This window comes from Drosophila sulfurigaster, chromosome X, assembly GCF_023558435.1.
Source record: "Drosophila sulfurigaster albostrigata strain 15112-1811.04 chromosome X, ASM2355843v2, whole genome shotgun sequence".
Lineage (NCBI taxonomy): Eukaryota > Metazoa > Arthropoda > Insecta > Diptera > Drosophilidae > Drosophila > Drosophila sulfurigaster.
The window spans coordinates 32,507,750-32,529,396 of record NC_084885.1 but is presented as its reverse complement, the minus strand read 5'-3'; the positions used below and the strand labels follow the sequence as shown (position 1 = coordinate 32,529,396).

At 44.1% G+C, this 21,647-nt stretch overlaps 1 protein-coding gene across 1 annotated transcript in view; it reads left to right on the top strand.

Annotated features, from left to right (window-relative positions):
• The window catches only part of LOC133847190 (unconventional myosin-XV), a 38,023-nt gene that overhangs the window by 2,673 nt on the left and 13,703 nt on the right, over positions 1-21,647 (top strand). Inside the window, exons 2-3 of the mRNA XM_062282054.1 lie at positions 10,084-10,439; positions 13,647-20,630. Of these exons, the coding sequence (XP_062138038.1) occupies positions 10,314-10,439; positions 13,647-20,630 (7,110 nt within the window). The 5' untranslated portion in view covers positions 10,084-10,313. The remainder of the gene's footprint in view (positions 1-10,083; positions 10,440-13,646; positions 20,631-21,647) is intronic.

Below are 21,647 nucleotides of genomic sequence, written 5' to 3'. Positions count from 1 at the left end.
AAAGAAAAGATATGATAACTGATAATTTTAACTGTAGAGGCTGAAATTTGAAGTAAAGCGAGGAATATCATAATATAATACTTAAAGTATTTCAAGATTTGCTAGTGTTTAGTTGACCTTTAAAGCTTAAATGAAGTAATACAACCACTGAAATATTTTTAGCTAGATAATTTTTCACGAAAAACAAAAGTCCGAAAGTAATATTTTATTATATTAGGTCCAATTGAATTAACTTCAATTTAGAGAAATAGTTTGAATAAGAAGAAATTGAATAATATAAATATTTTCAGATTTTTCTGAAACTAAAAGTTATGCGACTTCTGCTACATAGAAATCATTTAAAGCTATAGTTTGTTACTATTATATTTTATATGTATTTATATTTGTATTAAAATTGATTTAAGTTCAGTGACATTTTTCAAAATTGTGTGATTTATTGTAAAATTTAAATTTTAGAGAAAAAAGTTTGTTTAAAAGATTTGTGTAGAGTTATTTTCTTTGTTCAATCTTTAATCTTTGGTAATTGTAGTCACATCGATGCCTCATGCTCCATGTCTCATGCAATCTGGTGTATTTTGAATTGTATGGTATATTTTGAGGATCTTAGTATATTTTAGTATCGTATCTGTATTTTGTATACTACGGTATATTTTGAATGTTATAGTATACCAATATACCAAATATAGCTATCGGTATATTTTAATATATTTTCGGCATTCAATGCACTATGGTATATTTCGAATGTCTTAGTATATAAATATACCAAATATAGCCATCAGTATATTTTCGGTATTTTTTACACTATGGTATATTTTGAATGTCTTAGTATCTTACGGTATATTTTGAATGTCTTAGTATATTCGTTATAACAAATATAGCCTTCAGTATATTTTAGTATCTTGTCAATATTTTGTACATAATGGTATATTTCAAATGTCTTAGTATATCGATATACCACATATGGTCATCGGTATACTATCGGTATTTTGTACACTTTGGTATATTTTGAATGTCTTAGTATATGGATATACCAAATATAGCCATAGGAATATTTATTTATTTTTCAATTTTTGATCTTTGGTAACTGTAGTCACATCGATAACGCACCTTGATGCCTCATGCCTCATGCCTCATGTTGCACATTTGGCAAATGCGCCCACACAGCGACAAAGTCCACATTTGCGCGCATGCGTCCCACTTAACATCCACATCAGGCTGCAGCTGCTCGTTGTTGTTTGGTGCTTGTTGGAGGCGTCTCAATGCGGCTCCCTTTTTTTAGTTTTTTATATTTTTTAGTTTTTTGCTTGTGTTGCGGGTGCGGCAGCTAGCAACGTGCAACAGCAATAGCAACAACAACTGTAAACGCACAACTAGTTGAAAAGCTGGCAAAGAAGAAGAAGAAAAAAAAACAACAACAACAACAACAAAACAAATCATGCGGCGCACCCTAGAAAAAAAGCAACGGCAACAACAGCGAATAGCAACACGAATGCTTTTTTAGAATAACTTAATGACAGCAACAGCAACAACAACAACAACAACAGCGGCAATAATAATAATCAGAAACAACAACAACAACAACAACAAATGTTGTCTCGCACTTTCAATTGTCTTTTGCATGCAATGGAAATGGCAACAACAACAACAGCAACAATAACAACAAACAACTAATGAAAACAACTCGCTGAAAATTTCCCTTTTTTGTTTTCAGTCTGCAAACAAGAGAGTGTGTGTCTGTGTGAGTGTTTGTCTGTGTGTGTATGTGTGTGTGCGGGTGATCGATGAGCAACAACAACAACAACAACAACAACAAACAGTGGCACAAACTTTGTCTCTTGACTCTGCGCAAAGGTTTATTGGCCTTTTGGCTCACTGCGTGTCTGTGGCTGTGTCTATGTGTGTGTGTGTGTGTGTGTGTGTGTGCGTGTGTCGCCGATTTAGCCAAGTTTGCTTATAGCCATTTGACTTGGCCCTGGTGTTAGTGAAATCGTGCGCCGACAACACAAACATCAACAAAACACAACACAACACAAACATCATCGACATCCACATCGACATCAACTTCGAGTTTGAACTTCTTGCTAAATATATTTTGTCTCTCCACATGAAATTTTCTATCCATATGTGTGTGCGTGTGTGTGTGTGGAGTCGTGTCTGCTGTATGCAAGGGGGGCGGAAGGCGGGGCAGCAGACATTAAGCGGCTTAGTTCAGAGCAGCATCCTCAAATAATTTGTGACTAGTCACTGAGCGGCCAATAACTCAGTCGACTTGGCTCCACAAAGCAGCAGAACTCAGCAGCAACAGATCAAGAAGAAGCACACGAAGAAGAACAAGCAGAAGAAGAGGAAGAGAGGAGAGGACAGAGAGGAGCTGGACAACAAGGAGGCAGGCAGCTTTCTAGATTACGCGATAAATCACTCGCAAGTTGCTTCGAACACACTTTTCATTTAATTCGCATTTTGAACAAGATTAATGTCGACTATATTTTTTATTTATTATCGTGGTAAAGCGCTTTAATTATGGCACTATGTGGTTCTCAATAGTTTCTGAATTGCTGTATTAATTGCAGACTTTAATTATCGCTTTTATTCGATTTGCATTCGATTTCAATTGAAATCATTTCTAACACGATTAATGTCTACTATGTTTATCACAGTTTTGCTAAAGTTTATTAAATGTGCCGCTTGTCACTGAATAGTTTTCGGGTGATATCGATTTCATTTTAAATAATTATTTTTCTTTAATTTAATTCATCTTTTACTTTCATTTCGATGCTCATTAAATATAGCGCTAATCAATGTGAACTCTTTTGGTGGACAATTTGATGTATTTTGTACTTTATGGTATATTTTGAGTGACGAATGGTATATTCGGTATATTCTAGTATCTCTTTGGTATTTTGTATTGTATGGTATATTTTGAGTGACCAAATACAGCATTCGGTATATTCTAGTATCTCTTCGGTATTGTGTATTGGTATATTCTGAATGTCATATTACATATGAATGTATATATATTGATGTACCAAATGTAGACTTTAGTATATTTTAGTATCTTTTCGGTATATTAATCTGGTATGTATTAAGAATAATTCTATACTGATGGTATATCAAAGTGGGTAGCGGGTATTACTACAGCTTTATTACTTGTTTTTAATGTCATAGTATATTGATATACTTAGTATAGGCTTCAGTATATTTTTAGTATTTTTTCGGTATTTATATATTTCGGTATATTTTGAATGTCATATTATATTGATGTACCAAATGTAGACTAAAGTATATTTTAGGTATATTAATCTGGTATATATTAAAAATAATACTATATTGATGGTATAATAAAGTGGGTAGCGGGTATCTCAGCTTTATTACTTGTTTTTAATGTCGTAGTATATTGATATACTTAGTATAGGCTTCAGTATATTTTTAGTATTTTTTCGGTATTTATATCTTTCGGTATATTTTGAATGTCATATTATATTGATGTACCAAATGTAGACTTTAGTATATTTTAGTATCTTTTCGGTATATTTATCTGGTATAAGAATAATACTATACTGGTGGTATATCAAAGTGGGTAGAGGGTATCTCAGCTTTATTACTTGTTTTTAATGTCATAGTATATTGATATACCAAGTACAGGTTTCAGTATATTTTTAGTACTTTTTCGGTATTTATATATTTCGGTACATTTTGAATGTCATATTATATTGATGTACCAAATGTAGACTTTAGTATATTTTAGTATATTTTCGGTATATTAATCTGGTATGTATTAAGAATAATTCTATACTGATGGTATATTAAAGTGGGTAGCGGGTATCTCAGCTTTATTACTTGTTTTTAATGTCATAGTATATTGATATACTTAGTATAGGCTTCAGTATATTTTTAGTATTTTTTCGGTATTTATATCTTTTGGTATATTTTGAATGTCATATTATATTGATGTACCAAATGTAGACTTTAGTATATTTTAGGTATATTAATCTGGTATATATTAAAAATAATACTATATTGATGGTATCTCACAGTCGAGCACACTCGACTGTAGCTTTATTACTTGTTAAATCCGCCGCTGATCGTTAATAGTTTTCTAATTCGAATTACATTAAATTGAAACTTGAATTCTTTAATCAAGTTTCTTATCGCTATTTGATCAAAGTGAAGATTGCAAACTTAATTGGATTAAATAGAAATCTTTAATTCTGAAGCGCGTTCTTTATCTGAATTGTTGATCAAAGATTGAAGATCGCATTCGATTCGCATCGAAATCAAATGAAATCGCGCACTCGATGCGCTTCATATCTTGTTGTCTTCTCTTGAGTTGCGTTGTTTTTCTGTTGCATGCTGCGCGAGCGCGTGTTGCGAAATGAAATGTGCAGAAATGCGAAGAAACGCGAAGCGAGTTGAAAGTAAAATCAAAGCTAAGCAAAATAAATTAAATGCAATTTGCGGTTCGACAAACTGCGTCAATTAAAGGCGCCATGACTATTTATTGGGATTGATATCGAAGCCCAAATCAAACAATGTGTGTGTGAGTGTGTGTGTGTGTGTGTGTGTGTGTTTGTTAAATAAAATAATTAAACGGCACATATTTTGTGCGTGCCATAAAAATGGAAATTGAAACTGAAACTCAAAATGAAATTGAAAATGAATGATGAAGATGGAGATGAATCTTTGGTCTTGTCAAGAGTTTCACTCGCCATGCGTGTGTATGTGTGTGTGTGTGCTTTGGACTGTTAGCAGCCACTCCCCAAAGTCGAAGGCGCGGCGCAGCGCGGCGCAAAGCTTCTTCAAATGAATGCGAATGAGTTGTCAAGGGAGCTGCTGCGAGCTATGCCAAGAATCTGGCACACAAATCAATTCAAGCCTCGCCAACACTAGAAACTGGCTCTGGCCACACACACACACACGCACACACATATACATACACACACACACACATAGCTTAACATCTGTGCAGGTGCGGGCAACGTTTGTCTCAAGTGTTTTGTCTCATAAACACACAAATTTATGACTCACACACACACACATAAACACACACACACACACACACTCTTGCAGTGATAACAAATAGCTTTAGAAATCGAAATGCTGTGGGGAATTTTTAGCGCATTTTGTCATGGGAAAACTGACAGACCACCAAAAAAATGTGAAATAAAAACAGACAGATTTTGGAAAAGACTTAGGAAACGAACTTGCCTTCAAAAGACTCAGGCAACGAACTTGCGCACATTTTTTATATCTGAAAAGACTTAGGCAACGAACTTGCGCGCATTTTTGAAAAAGACTTAGGCAACGAACTGACCCAGGCTATCATGCTATACGTACGTATTAACGGCATTTGACTACCACGAACTGACTGTGGGGTGGGGCAGCCTCTCTCCGATGATCCCCTTGACTGGAACCTTGAACTGGCCACAACACAAAAACACAGACACCAGACAGCGGACAACTCTTCGTAGGTCACTTTACGAGTTCAAGAAACTTCTCACAACACACACCGTTTATGGCTTACAGCTTACAGCTTGACCACGCCCTCATTTGCATTTTATTAGTCGAATCTTGGCTGAGCGCTATTAAAACACGCTCGCTGCTTCAAAAAAGATCTGCATAATTGAACCGTTAAGTAATGAGCGCTAAGATTGTAATACATAATACCATAACTGATATAGAGGGAGGCATATTTAATTACATTTTAAATTGAAAAGTGTGGAAATAATAATATTAAAGTACATAAAGATGTTTCTTAGGGAAATTGAAATAATTATATTGAAGAAGATGATAAAGTTTCTTAAATTGAAATATTTGAAAACAGTGGAAATAATAATATTATATTATAGAAGTTTCTTAGAGAAATTTAAGTATTTTAGAAAGGTGTGAAAATAATAATATTGGAGTACACAAAGAAATTGCATTAAAGAAACTATTAATGGAATAATATTATTAGTGTATACAGGAGGTTTTCCAAAAAACATAAAACATATAAATTGATTGAGTGTGAAAATAATAATATTAGAATACCCAAAGAAATTTCTTGAAAGCTATATTTGTATAGAAAATTTTATTATAATAACTTGCAATATTTGAAAATAATAATATAATCATAATATCATAAAGAATTTTCTTAGAAAAAGAAAAGAAACTTACGTACAGATCATTTTATTACAATCAATTGAAATATTAGAAAAGTGTAAAAATAATAATAATATTATAGTACACACAAAAATTTCTTTAAAGCAACACGTTTAATACTATTTATAGTATGCGTAATATTTGAAAAGTGTATAAATAATCTCAGAGTATTTCAAAAGTTTGAATTTAATACATATTATACATAGAACACAAAGAAATTTCTTTGAAGAATAATTGGCATAAAATATTTTATTATAATAAATACATATAAATATTTGAAAATATAAATAGTATCATAGTGCACAAATAAATTTAATTAAAGAAACAGAGAAAATAATAATAATGTTATAGCATATAAAGATGTTTTTTCAAAGAAACATCTTAAAATAAATTGAAATATTTGAAAAGTGTGGAAATAATAAAAATATTAAGAAACAAGTAAAAATGCTACCTATTGTAAATAAAAGCAAAAAAGGTAAAACTATCTAAATTATACCAAATGAATATATCACAAAATTACTAAAAATATACCAAATGCTTTATTTGGTATATTAGTATAGAATATACCATCTACTGCAAAATATACCACATTATGAATTTATGAGTTTTAAAATAAACCACAAATTTTGTATTTGGTATATTGTTGATATAGTACTACATTAAAAATATATAAAAATAGATATTGCTTAACATATTTAAAGCAATTTCTTGCAAGTACATATTAAAAAACACAAACAAATATTTAACCTTTAAAAAAAAACTACCAATTTAATACTAAACCAAATATCAAACGATTTTATGAGCAAACAAATATTCAATGATCGAATTCTTTTGGATGCACGATTTGAAAACAGTCGCGAGTGTTTCGCAATCATTGATTACACATGAGAACTTCCATTAAATGGCCAAAGTGTTGTTGCTGCCAATGTTGTTGTTGTTGTTGCTGTTGGGACAACATAGACATCGACATAGATATTGACTGCAGGCAAGGCAGCAAAGCAGCAAAGCAAGCAACAGCGGGCAGCGACGTCTTAGCATTGGAATGCGGTCGAACTCGACTCGAGTCGAGTTGAGATTTGTTGTAGAGAGAGAGAGAGAGAAAGAGAGGGAGAAGGAGGGCGAGCAAAAGGGAGGCAAGAGAGAGAGAGAGCCAGGTGTACGCGTGGAATAAATGACCAGCTGACTGAGTGACTGACTGAGTGAGTGAATGACTGACTGACTGACTGACTGAATGGATCAATAAATGAATGACTGACAGCTGCCAGTTTCGAGCATATTTTGTATTTCGTATCTTGTTAGCCAAATCGCCTCGCCAAACAAGTTGGCTGACTGCTCGCTGCTCGCTGCTCTCTTTTTCTTTCGCTCTTCCCCCTTTCGCGCTCTCTATTGACTTTGTCAATTCGTAGACACTTGTCTGGCCATTTAGCACACAATTTGTTGGCCAAATCCGCAGACAAAGCTAAGCTCTAACCAAACTCTAAATCCAAATTCAGTTCGAGCATCAAATGCGAGTGCGCGCGCATTGCTTGAAAATTACAAATAACAACAAAGGCAGCAACAGTGTTTGTTGTTGTTGTTGTTTTGGGCATAAATATTTATGTTAAAGGCTTTTGCCGCTAAACAGGTGAAAGTTTGTCTCACCAAAAGGTAATCAGCACCAGCAACAAAAACAACGAACAACAACAACATCGACCACAACATTGCCAAAGTCTGAGTCGAGTCTTTGGGTTTTGGCCATGGCTATTTAGTATTCTTGACATCAGCATTTGTTTTTGGTCTCGACTTTTGGGCGTCCGCATTTCATATTTAACATATTCATTTCTTTATTTATTTTTATGAAATTCTTGGACAATTTCTTAACGAAGCTGAATTCCCTTTTTGGCGATTCATTAATTCAATTTTAATCATCCATTCTTTTTGTCGGTTTTTCATTAGTTTTTGCCGCTTTTTTTGCTTGATAAATTTGTATCTGGGCCAAATTGTAGTTATAACTTTGCCCTGCTTGGGAATCCAACGCAGATGAACAAAAATCTAATCCGAACTGAAGGTGAAAGCGAATTCTTATATCGAAATTCGCCAAGAGCTTGTTGTCGAAAGTTCTGGACTCTCTATTTTAACAATTATAAATCAATTGATAGTGAAAAAGCTTTACAGTTGTAATTGTTGTTTTTTATTTTATTGAGAAAGCATCATGGGAAAATATTCTCTCTCTCTCAAATGAATCTTGAGTGAGTGATTGCAACTTGTAAATTGCTTTTTTTTGCCTTTTACTGCTGACATTTGGCAGTTGTTAAACAATTGCTGCTGTCATCCCATTGTATGAGTAATTTATGATATTCGCCCTTGCATTTCATTGCATTTCAAAAAAAAAAGAGAAGAGATAAAGGGGGATGAAGGGAAATGTAAACACAAATATGAAATCATAATGAAAATAATAAGCGTGAAAGAAAAACGATGAACAAAAAAAAGTTACTTTCATTGAATTTCATTGAGCAGCAAATGGCCCTCGTTGCTGTTGCATCCCCTCTCCTCTCACACTCCCTTCCCCCCTCTGTCGCCATTCGCCATTCACCCCTCTCCAACAGCGAGGAGTGACAATGACAGCAGTCAGACACAGCGTTGACAATCACTTGTGAATGGCAAAAGCCAAAGCGAGCAACCAACCAACTGACTGACTGACTGAGCGAGGTCTCTGATAAGCATTCCGATACCCTGTACTTGCAGTTACGCCAGGGTATGCCAGAGTTGTGTTCCAAAAGAAAAGAGCATGAAATGTTTATGTTTTATGAATTCGTTTTGCAATTGCATAAATTGCAAACTAAACTTTCTATAAATATTTATCAAACTGAAGAAGTAAAAAAGCTGCAGTCGAGCGTGTTTTCAATAAAACCGTATACTAAAAATGTTCCAAAGTAATATACCGAAATATACTGAAATATGTCGAAAGCTGTATTTGGTATATCAATTAATATATTTGAATATAGTGAATATAGTATATTTGAGTATAGTAATATATCTTAAAGTACATAATATATACCAAAGTAATATACCGAAAAATCCTGAAATATACCGAAGGCTATATTTGGTATATTGATATAACACTACATTAAAAATATATATCATAGACCACAACATATACCTGATTGTCAGATAAAATATTCCGAAAATATACCGAAAAATACTAACGTGTACCGCAGGCTGTATTTGGTATATTGGTATAGTACTACACTTAAAATATATCGTAGAAAACAAAAGAAGTCTAAAATATACTGAATTAATATAATGAAAAAATACTAACATATACCGAATGTTGTATTTGGTATATTGACATAGTATTAAATTCAAAATATACCATATAGTATAAAAGATACCAGCCAAGTTAGTTTAAAAATATACCGTAGAGCTCGAAGTTCCAAAGCAACTAAGATCCTATTGATCTACCTATTAGTAGCGGGTATAAAGGTGAAGTTAAACTAAAGCTAAGCTAAGGATTAATACACACAACTTTTCTTCCCAATATATAACTTATTCCATTTTATATAAATTTAAGAAAGTTTAAATATAGTATTGTACAACACAAATTACTTCTATGCCAATCTCAACTCTGTTTCTAACAATCGCATCAACAAGATTAATGGGCATCAGCTCGTCGATCAAGTGTAGAGCGCAGAGCGCAGCTTGTTGTTACTTACTTTGGAGTTTAATATGCCAGAGGCAGTGGCATTTGATGTATACAACTGAAATAATTACGTGAATTTTTTCTGTGGTGTGATGTTTTTATTTGGCTTGTTTTTTGTTTTTCTTTTTGCGAGTTTGTTATTGTTGGATGTTGGATTTTGCTGTTTTTGCGGTGGCTGTGAAATGTTGCGAGCTACTGTCAAATCGTAGCTGAATCTGAATTCCAATCTGAAACTAATCAAATTCAAATGCCATTTGTATTTGCAGCAATGCATCACCCAGCAGCCTGAAGCTTTGGACGTCTCCCCACAATCCCCTTTTGGACTCTGCAGAGAGAAGAGAAGAGAGACGAGACGAGACGAGATTGGAAAACCATCGTCATCGAGATCATCATCCGAGACAACTGAGAGATTTGCACATAATTGTTGCAGGGTGAAAGGACTGAACGAGGTGCAGATCTAGTGCGGAGAGAGAGAGAGAGCGGAGCTTCAGGGATCATGGACTGGGCCGAAGGGGATCTCGTGTGGTTCGATCCCGGGGTGGGTCATCCCATTCCCGGCGAGATCCAGGAGGTGCATCGCGCTGCTCAAGTGATTGTCGTCCAGGCAATGATCAAGGGCAAGGTAAGTGTCCCTGTCCGTGTCCACTAACTGCTGACAGTCACTGTCACTGTCTCTGTGCATAAATTTCACACATTTTGTTGGCCAAGGGCTGCGGCTGCTCAGCTGCGCGTCAGCAAATATTTCATGAATGCTTTTCACTATTTTCACTTGTCGTCGTCGTCGTCAAGCAAAACACGAATTGCGTTGTTTTTGGCACTTGGAATTCACGGCGTGCCATTTGTCGCTTCTCACTTCTCACTTATGTGTACTTATACTTACTATAAACTATATACCCTGTGCCCATAAAATCCCCATAATTGGGTATACTAAAAGCAGCACTAAAAACTATCGCCACTTGAAGTGGAGTGAATAACCTGTTGTCTCTCTTATTGACAGTCAACGCACAAGTCAAACAACAGAAAGGCATTCACCAGGTTAATAGATAACGCAAATATTTCTGATCTCCATCGATCTGGTAGTTTACTTTCAATTTCTCCCCTTGAGACTTGTAAGCAATAGAAATATATCCCTTGTAGAAAACTTTAAGCATTTCCGATCTCTATTGATCTGATAGTTTAACTTAAATTGCTCCCTAAGTAATAGAAAAGAAATTATACTTTTAGGCACTCAAATTAGAGCTGAATCATTTGACTGAAAATAAGACTATTAAATGAAATTATGGTTATTTCTGTTTACTTATTAGAAAGTCGGAATCCTTTTTATAGCCGAAATTTTAACCAACAGCAAGTGAATATCTTTTGAAAACTGTTATATTGATACTGATTTCTGTTGATCCAATTGTTTAACTCAAATTTCTCCCTTTGAGAATTAAAACTGATAAAAAATAAATTATACTTTTAGGCTTTAAAATAAGAGATGAATCATTTGTCTCATAGTCGAAATTCTGTCTACAGCTCGATAGGGAAAATGTTTCCTCTTTTTCAAAGGTTAGAGGGATATTACAAATTTGAGTTAGGGAAAATGTTTCCTCCTTTTCAAAGGTTAAAAGGGTGTTCTAAATGTGAGCCAAACGCAAATGAATATCCCTTCTTTAAAAATATACTTTGACTCAACAAAACTTTGGCGCTTCAACTTTAAATTCTTAAGTCTAAAATTACCTTTGACATCGAGTGGAGTCTGCAGGGTATCTTCCCGTTAGGTAATCAGTGTTGTGGTGTGCAACGGAAATGTTTCGTACCTATGCGTGAAGCTGTTTCTGAGCTCCGTCTACAGCTCCGGGTATCGTAATTGCACAATGCCGGCAGCGACTGTTGGCTCCGTTTCCTTTTTCCTTTGCAATTAAGCCTGTCATTGCAACAGCAACACAAGCAGCGTCAGAGAAAACAACAACATTAGTCAGTCAGTCATTCAGTAAGTTTAACAGCCAGTGGCTTTGGCTAATAACTGGTAACAGTTAGACGTTTATGCCGTTGCATTTGCAGTTGCTCGTTGTTGTTGTTGTTGTTGTTGTTGCCATTGCTCGCCAGCTGAAGAAATCAAGAATACGAATCCCCAAACTTGCCTCGTCACTCGTCACACACGCGCACACAATTTGTATCCTGTTCAGATGCGACGTTGTCCGACAACTTCTTGGCAATTGGCCAGAAGAAGTATTTTTCGATCGAGTTCGCATGTCCCCTGAGTTGTTGCACAGAACTCGAAAGCTCATGCAAACCGTTCGCTTACATAAGCAATGAAACTTGATACGATATGCAAAATCTTTGAGCTGCTAGAAAACTTTCAAGATCATACTTAACAGCTTATTTAGATGTCTAGATAAATATGTTAAAGGATCTTTAAAAGCTCATGGAATCAGTTTACATCCTCAATTAGCAGTTGTCGGACTTTTTCACTTATAATTGTTTAAATCCTCAAGAAGTCCAGAAAAGATGGACCCACTTGTCAGATGATCAAATATGGTAAATGAAAGTTGAGTTCGATAAAGTCTCGATCCACTCTCGATAGTTAATGCTGCAGCTGCCGCATCGGTTGCATCTTTGGCGGTGTCACAGGCAGCGCACTAAAGAAGACAAGAATCCGACACTGAACTGGTTCTACTTATTGGCTTGGAGAAAGTGGCGCTCTCTCAACTAGGAGCGAGAGGGAGAGAGAGAGATGGCTTCTTAATTGAATTGAGATCAGAAAGACAATGATGTGCGACAGGTTTTTGGTGCCTTGTTCTCTTGCGCTCTCTCTATTGTCGTTACCCAAAAGTGGCCAGGAGAAGATGACACTTTGCTCGTCTCTGCTCTTGTCTTTCTCTCTCCCAATTCCCGTTAGCTCCCCCCCTTCCCCATCCGAAGCTGCACAAACTCGAGCAGAAGCCGAAATAGAAATAGAAACAGAAACACGAAACGTGTTTAAATCGATCGCTTAAAATGGGGTGGAGGAAAAACCTGAAGAGGAATCTGAGGAGGGGAAAATCTTTGGTAACTGTTTCTTCGTGGTGGCTTCGGAGCACAAGCTCAGCTCCTTTCAGTTGCATTCGAGACGGCGGCCAACAACGTTTAATCGTTGTTGTTGTTTTTGTTATTGTTGTGCTCTTGTCCGGTTTCTGTTTCCCTGTCCGGATTGTGCCGTTAGATGCGCATCGTTCGGTTCCACCTGGAGCCATGGCAGCGCGGCAACAGCGTCACGCCCAGTCCAGCCCAGTCGCCATCGTTGGCTCTGCTCTCGCCCCACGTGCTGCGGCGCCAACGACCCGCGAGTCTCGAGGATCTCGAGGATATCTGCGCCTCCCTCCAGTCGCCTCAGCAACAGCAGCTACTGCTGCTTCGCCGACAACGTCGCCTCAAGTGCCGCTATCCGCAGGTGGTCAAGCGATTATCCACGCTCTGCAGCGATGTCATGGCCCGTCATGTGAGTCACGCGAGTTAGTAAAGTCGTTTAAGAACTAGAGGATATCGGGGACTGTGGAAAGGAGCTTCACTTCAAGTGCAGGGAATAACACTTTGAACCTTGACATTTCCTACATTATTCAACCAAATATAACTGAGTCTACTTGAGTTTCGAGAGAGCGAGAATCAGTTTAGTAATATAGGACTTAGGAATATTGGGAACTATTTCAGGAATGAGTTCTCTCTCCCTTGACTGTTTCTAGTCATCGAAGGACTTAAGAATATCGAGGTCTATGGGAAGTTGTCCTCCCCTGACTGCCGCAACTTTGAGTCATGACTTTCCCAATCTTTCAACACGCAATCGAAACTAATTCTCTATTTTTCCCGACAGGCACAAACGTTTGCACTGCAGCCTGGTGAGGGCAGCCTTAGGGCACGCCAGGATCTGGGCAGCAGTGGAGTGGAAGACATGACGCTCCTCGACGATCTGCACGAAGCATCGCTGCTGTGGAACCTGCGACTGCGCTACGACAAGGGACTGATCTACACCTTTGCCGGCAGCATATTGATCGCTGTCAATCCCTACAAGATGTTCCCGGATGCCTACGGCCTGGAGGTGGCCAAACAGTATGCGGGTCGTCCATTGGGCGCACTGCCTCCGCATCTATTTGCAATTGGAGCTGCGGCCCACGCTGCGCTGCCATCACCCCAGGTGGTGGTCATATCGGGTGAATCGGGTTCCGGCAAAACGGAGTCCACCAAGCTGGTGATGCAATACCTGGCGGCGGTGGTGCCAGGAGGTGGCAGTGCTTCCGCGGTTATCACGGAGCAGATACTCGAGGCGGCCCCGCTACTGGAGGCGTTTGGAAATGCTCGCACTGCGCGCAACGACAACAGCTCACGGTTTGGCAAATATCTGGAGGTGTACTTCAAGAGCGGCGCCATTGTGGGTGCCAAGATCACGCAATATCTGCTGGAAAAGTCACGCATTGTCACCCAGGCGCCGGGCGAACGCAACTATCATGTCTTCTACGAGATGCTTGGCGGGCTCAGCGAATCCGAGCGCTCCAAATACGGTCTGCTCGAGGCGGACAAGTATTTCTATCTGAATCAAGGCGCCACCGATTGTGCCAGCGGTCGTGTCGACTGGGCATCGTTGCTTAGTGCCATGCAAGTGCTGGGCGTCACCGAGGGTGAACGCGAGGGCATCGTGCGTGTCCTTGCCGCTGTGCTGCATCTGGGAAACGTGTACTTCCATCGCCGACAACTACGCCATGGACAGGAGGGCGTGGAGATCGGTTCCGATGCGGAAATCAAGTGGGCTGCCCACTTGCTGCACATCAGCGCTGAGGGAATGCATCGTGCACTAACCAGTCGCACCACCGAAGCACGCGCCGAGCGTCTGCACACGCCTCTGGGCATCGACCAGGCGCTGGATGCGAGAGATGCGTTCGCCAAGGCGCTGTACGCGGGCCTCTTCAACTGGCTGGTGTCGCGCATCAATTCGATTGTGCAGAAGGGCGGCACCCATGATGCGCATCGCATCAGCATACTGGATATCTTTGGCTTCGAGGATCTGGCAGAGAACAGTTTCGAGCAGCTGTGCATCAACTATGCCAACGAGAATCTCCAGCTGTACTTCAACAAGCATGTCTTCAAGCTGGAGCAGGCGGAATACGCTAGGGAGCGACTCGAGTGGACGCCGCTCGCCTGGGACGACAATCTGCCCGTCATTCATCTGCTGGCGAAGAAACCCGTTGGCATTTGCCATCTGCTCGACGACGAATCGAACTTTCCGCGTGCCACCGATCTGAGTTTCCTCGAGAAGTGCCACTACAACCATGCGCTCAGCGAGCTCTACGCTCGCCCCCGGATCGGAGCTCAGGAGTTCGGGGTAACGCATTATGCCGGTCAAGTCTGGTACTGTGTCGATGGCTTCCTGGACAAGAACCGCGATGCGTTGCGTGGTGATGTGCTGGAACTGCTCGCCACTAGTCGTCTGCCCCTGGTCAGCGAACTAACGAAGCAACTGCGCGCTCAGCGTGACGCAGGCAAAACACTGCCCAAGGGCAGCAACGGTCGCTTTGTCACGATGAAGCCACGCACACCGACGGTGGCCGCGAGATTCGCGGACTCGCTGCAGCAGCTGCTGCAGTCGATGGGACGTTGCCATCCCTGGTTCGTGCGCTGCATCAAACCCAACCAGGAGAAGCAGCCGCTGCGCATGGACATGCCCTGTGTGCTTCAACAGCTGCGCTACCTCGGCATGCTCGACACCATACAAATCCGACAGCGCGGCTACCCGGTGCGCCTTCGCTTCCAGCACTTCGTCGAACGCTACAGGCATCTGCTGAGCTCGCCCCTGGCTCGCGGCACACCGTACCGCGAACTCTGCCGCATGCTGCTGGAGGCCATGCCACGGACTGGCGTCGAGGGACCCGATTACCAGCTGGGCGCCACACGCGTCTTTCTACGCGAGGCCCTGCACCGCGCGCTCGAGAGTGGACGCACGGAGCGACTGCGTCAAGCGGCGGTTCACATTCAGCGCCACGTGCGTGGCATGTTGGTGCGACGCCAGCTAACACGTCGACAGCTGGCTGCCACCAAGCTACAGGCACGTTGGCGTGGCCAGCGTCAACAACAGCGCTACGAGCACCTGCGTCACGGTGCCTTAACCGTGCAACGGCTGTGGCGTGGGAAGCAGGCGAGGCGTCGCGTGCAGCAGCTGCGCTCCGATCATCGCAGGCGACAGGAGGCGCGTGAGGCGGCGCAAAGGGCGCGTGAGGCACGCGAGGCCAAGCAGGCGGTGCTGGAGCGCAGTCAGTTGAGCTATCTGGACATTCCCGCCGAGCTGGCGTTTATCTATTCGAAGCTGCAGGGCTGGCAGCCACCGCACAGCGATCGGCATCTGGTCAAGGTGCTCGGAACAGTGCCCGGACCTCCGGCTGCCAGTGCTCAGCTGCCCCCGGATCTGGGTCAGTTTAGCTTTGGCAAGTTCAGCAGCGTCTATTGCAATGGACTGCGACTGCAGCCGCGTCGCGAACCCATCACGGCACCGCTGCTGACGCGTGCGGCGTCGCGGGATCAAGACTTTCAGGACGCCTTGGCCGTGTTCAAGCTGATACTACGTTGGAGCAACGACAAGGCTCTGGAAGGCGAGGGCGCCAAGGAGAAGCTTCTCGCCGACTACATTGTGCACAAGGCTCTCAGCTCGCGCGGTCTACGTGACGAGATCCTGGTGCAGCTCTGCAATCAGCTGCACGGCGCCGAGCCTGCGCTAGCCACCCGCCTGTGGCAGCTTCTCGGTCAGTGCTTGTGCTGCTTCCAACCGAGCGCCGCCTTCAGCAAGTACCTGCTGAAGTTTGTCACCGACGAGGCGCCTGCTCCGCCCACTCGCCAACTGCTGCAGCGCCAATTGCTGCGTCAGCAGAGTAGCTCAGGTGGCGCAGCCGCCTGTCGCAGCTTCGTCCCTGCCTGGCTCGAGTGGCGTGCCTGGGCCCGCGGTTGCGACATGGCTCTGCCCCTGACGCTACCCGACGAGGCCAGCCAAACGGTGGCCGTTGATTCGTGGACCAGTTGCGAGGAGGCAGCCGCTTTGGCTGTGTCTACGCTGGGCGTGGCCAGTCGCGGTTGGACGTTGGTGCTCGACGATGGCCAGCAGCTGACGGACAGCTGTGGCCTGGACTATGTCATGGATCTGATTGCCGAGAAGGAGTTGTGCCCGGCTTTCCCCGCACCTCGTAGTGATCTACTGCGTTCCGGCGCCAAATTCACACGCACCACGCTGCCCGAGGGCGTCAAACGTCCCGGAGTTCCGCCGCCTGCGCCACCGACATCCGCAGGAGCAGCAGCCGCCGCTGGGGGAAGCGGGGGAGCTGCAGCCAGCAAGCGAGAGCAACAGCAGCGCGAGGACGAAGAGGAGGAGGAATCACAGTCAACGCCGCAGCGTCGCAGTAGCCGGGAGCTGCTGTCGCGCAGTTCGGCCCTCAACGAACGCTACTTTGAGCGCACCGAGGAACCCATCACACCGCATTTGGTGCCTGGGGCGCAGTCGAAGTCGCGCTCCAAGTCCCTGGACGATCTACTGGCCGGTGACATGGGCAGCCAGCAATTGCCGCTGCCGGACAGCGATTCGCAGGAGTCGCCGCTGCACACACTCGCCTTGGGTTTGTCCGAGAGCCGGCTGAATGAGCGCTATCACTCCGCCGAGCGTCTCGCTCCCATGGGCAAGGAGTCGGCGCCACGCTACCAGAAGTCGCAGCATGCGGGCAGACGATCGCATGCCGCCTCGCATGGTTCGGCTCATTCGAGCAAGTACAACATGGACAAGTCGGAGTATGCCACACGTTCCTCGGCAATGTCCGACACCAGTGAGGCGCCCTCGCTCGCCAGTCATGTGCGTCGAGTGCGAGTTCCTTCGCAGGCCTCGGACGTTGATCAGTTCCTGGACGATCTATTCAGTCCGGTGCTGGACGGTTCCCTCGACGAGTTGTCCGATGCACGCTCCCTGGCTGCCAGTATTCGAGGCGGCGGAGGTGCTCAGAACCTGGACGAATTCCTTGATGATTATGTGGATGATGATGATGAGGACGATCTGCTCGCCGCGCTCAGCTGTCGCGAGCAGTTGGTGGCCTGCATCAAGGGCGGCGGCAGCACCGAGCACAGCAATGCAACGGCCACTGCCGATCCGCTGCTGCATCAACTGATGCAGCTACCTGGCGGTGAACCAGACGCAGCTCCCGCTGCGCTCTATCAGCAGCAGGTGCAGCGCGCCTTCCTGCAATCGGCCATGGCACAGAATCTGCAGATACAGCAGCAGCTGCTCGCCCAGAATCAGGCACTGCAGACGCTGCTCAGTCAGCAGGCACAAGCGGGCCGAGACCGCGACAGCAACGCCAATGGAAATGTCATTACGAATAGCCACAACAGAGACCCGAGCGGATCCCCGCCAGCTGCTGGTGGAGGCGGCAACTCGCCGCCTTCGCCAGTGCAGTCTCCGATGCGCATGAAGACGACCACAATGATGACAACGACGCGCAGCAGCAGCCTGGTGCTCGAGGCAGCATCGGGTATGCAGCCGCCGGCGCCACCTCCACCACCGCCAATGCCGCCACCGCTGGAGAGCAAGGATCCGTCGGAGACGCGACACTTCTTGGATCCCTATGGACGTGCCAAGACAGTGCGCATTGGCAAATGGCGCTGGCCACCACCGCAGGGCGAGCCTCAGTTCCAGACCGAGGAGGACTTCTTTGCCTTCAAGCTGCGGCAGCAGCAGCGCAAGACAACGCCGCAGGCACAGCACAGTCTGGGCGGCGCAAGTGCCACGGCCATCGAGTGGGAGGAGTTTGAGATAGAGTCGTGTAAGAGTCCCACGCCTCCGGCGGGATTAGGCAACCGCATGCCCGTAATGCAGATGCATAGGAGCAGCATGCGCTTGGAGACGAATGGTTCTTCCGGAATGGATGGAGTGCAGCTGCAGCAACAGCAACAGCTGATGACATCGACTGGGTCTGGGTCGGTGACGACAACCACAACACAGATGACAACGAGCACAAAACTGGCGAAGAAGAGCTTCGAGATTGGCGCCGATCGTCCGCCGCCTGGCAGCGTTGGCAAGCTTAAACTCAGCTCAGAAATGCGCCAGCGTCTGGAACAGGTCACTGCGGGACATTCGGTGCGTTCGACCGTCTCCAACAAGTCGGAGCAGCGAGCACCCGCCAAGCTCGAGGACACGCGCAAGCTGATGCTGCAGCAACAGCTAGGCGGACTCTTTGCCAGCGTTAATGCGACGCCCGCCGTCGAGTCCCTGGCCACAGTGCGCACCCAGATTGAGCGCATGGAGGGCAAACTGTCACCGCCCCCCGCACCGCCCACAGCCTGGCCAGGAGTGCTGCTACCGCCAGCGCCAACGGTGCCAGCACCACCGCCACCCATTCGACCGCCAAGCATGGCACCGCCCGCTCCGCCGCCGGCTCCGCAGAGTCCGCTGCAGCTGCAGCATTCTCCGGAAGCGGAGGAACCCGAGCCGGACTATCGCAAAGAGCATGTGCCGGCGTTCATACAGCGACAAGAGCGGGATACGTTCGGTGCAGTGCGTCAGCCGATGGGATCGCAGCTGCTGATGCACCATCAGCAACAGCAGCAGCAGCAACAACAACAGTTGCAGCTGCAACAGCAACAGCTGCATCGCTACCAACACCAGCAGCAATCGCTGCACGATCAGCATCAGGATCAACACTCCGTTGCAGTCTGGGAACAGGAGCTGCAGACTGAACGCGAGCGTTCACGCAGTCGCAGTCGATCTCGGGATCGCGAGGACTACTCGGAGTCGGTGTGGGATCGAGCGGAGGTCGAGGGTCCGGCCTCGGGAAGTGGCAGCGAGAAGGAGCGCGAGAAACGAGAACGCGAACGCGAGCGTTTGTACGAACTACGTCAGGTGGAGCGCGAAAAGGAAAGTCACAAAGTGTATCAGCCGGCGCCACCGCGCGTCATACAAGCCAGCCTGGACACGACCGGATCGAAGTCGACTCGAGAACGGGAGCGAGAGCGGGAACGCGAGCCAGCCACGTTCCGCACACACATGGCCCAGAAGTATGAGCACGAACGGAAGCGAAAGAGCTCCGCTAGCTCAGCGGGCGTCAGAGAATCCGAGTCGCTGCTCCTCGACTCCTCCTCCTCCATATCGATGTCCCCGGTCGTGGTGCCCGCCCCAGTGCCGCCTGCGCCTGTAACACCCACATCCGCAGCCGCAGCAGCCAGCGCGGTCACTAGCTCAGCAGTTGGCGCCGCTTCCGGTGGGTCGACAGCCTGTCTCACCTACAATCGGGTGCCATGGAAGTTGCGGGTGCGCAAGGAAGTCTTTCAGCCGCACGAACCGATCGGACCGCCCGTCGCCCTGGATCTGCTATTCGCCCAGGTGCTCAGTGATGTGTTTGGCGTTACGCCCTGCTTGCGCATAACGCCGCAGGAGAAGAACGCCGCCCTCAATATGCTGCATGGCCATGGCGTCAGCGTCGACACCTTGGCTGCCCGTGGGCAACAGGTGCGCGCTCTGGTGAAGCGTCATCTGGTGGACATGGCTCGCGATTGGCCGCTCTACTTCGCACGCCTCTTTGCCGTGCAGGGTGCTCCTTTGTATCCGGACGTCTCCATCATGGGTGTCTCACACAGCGGCCTCTATTTGGCTCGTCGCGATGCCGACTATCTGATTGTGGTGCAGGCCATTTCCTTTGCCGAGATCCAGAACGCCGTCACGCTGCCGCGACCCGCTGCACTGCAGCTCAATCTGCGCAATGGGAAGCATCTAGCGTTGCATGCCACACGCGCTGCCGCCATTCAGTCGATGATCACCGGATTCGTCGCGGAGTATCGCAAGGTAAGTTCCTGCTTACTTGTTTAACTTCCTTTAACTGCTTAAGTTTGACAAGAGAGTTCTTTATGTCTTTAGTTTTTAATTAGAAAAGCAGAGAGAGCTTTCATTATTTGATTAGCTCACAGCATAAATTTTAAGCTTGTCCAAATTAAACATAACGGAAGCCTGTTTATGTAAATGGGAAAGTCAATAATTTTTTTAAATAGAAAAGTTTAGGTGCAGACCAAAGAAATTAGCTATAATTTATTGGTAATCCATGTTTATGAAATGTTTTGCATTGTGTTTTGATAAGAAGACAACAACCTTATGATTGTAAGGAAACCTTTTAGACACATATTAGGATTTTCGAAATGAAGTTGACTTTTTAAATATCGCCTAGAAGGGATTCGAGTATTTGCTTGCCTTAAGAAAACATAGATGTTGATTGGTGATCAAATAAATTTGGGTTAGCTCAGGCTGTATTCGTATTTAGGCTAACTTGAATTAAATAGTTCCATTGCTAGCTACATATATAAAAGTTAAAAGCGTCAGAATCACAGAGGAAAACGTGACTTTGAGAATCTCTAGGAAGCCTTTGAGTATTTACTTTTCTTAAAATAGACAACATGTTATTATAAAATATTTAAAAGAAATTAATATATCGGGTAAAACTTAGATTAAACAGTTCCATTGGGAATCGCAGCGAATGCGATAATTACAATTCACATTTGTGAGGTTGTCAATTTGATGATTTGAGTATTTACATTATTTAAAAAAACATAGACAAACTATTATCATAAAATAACACTTAGATTAAATAGTTCGATTGGGAATAAAAAAAAACCGCATACAATTCTCATTTGTAAAGTTGAAAATTTAAGAATAGCTGAGGAAGGCTTTTAGTATTTACTTTCATGAAGAAGTGATTAGACAATGCATTATTGCAAACACCTTGAAGCTCTTTAAAAGTACAACGAATAAGTCCTGTTAGAGAAAAAGCTGTTTGGGGGCAACCTTTCTTCTTCTTCCACCACAATACAA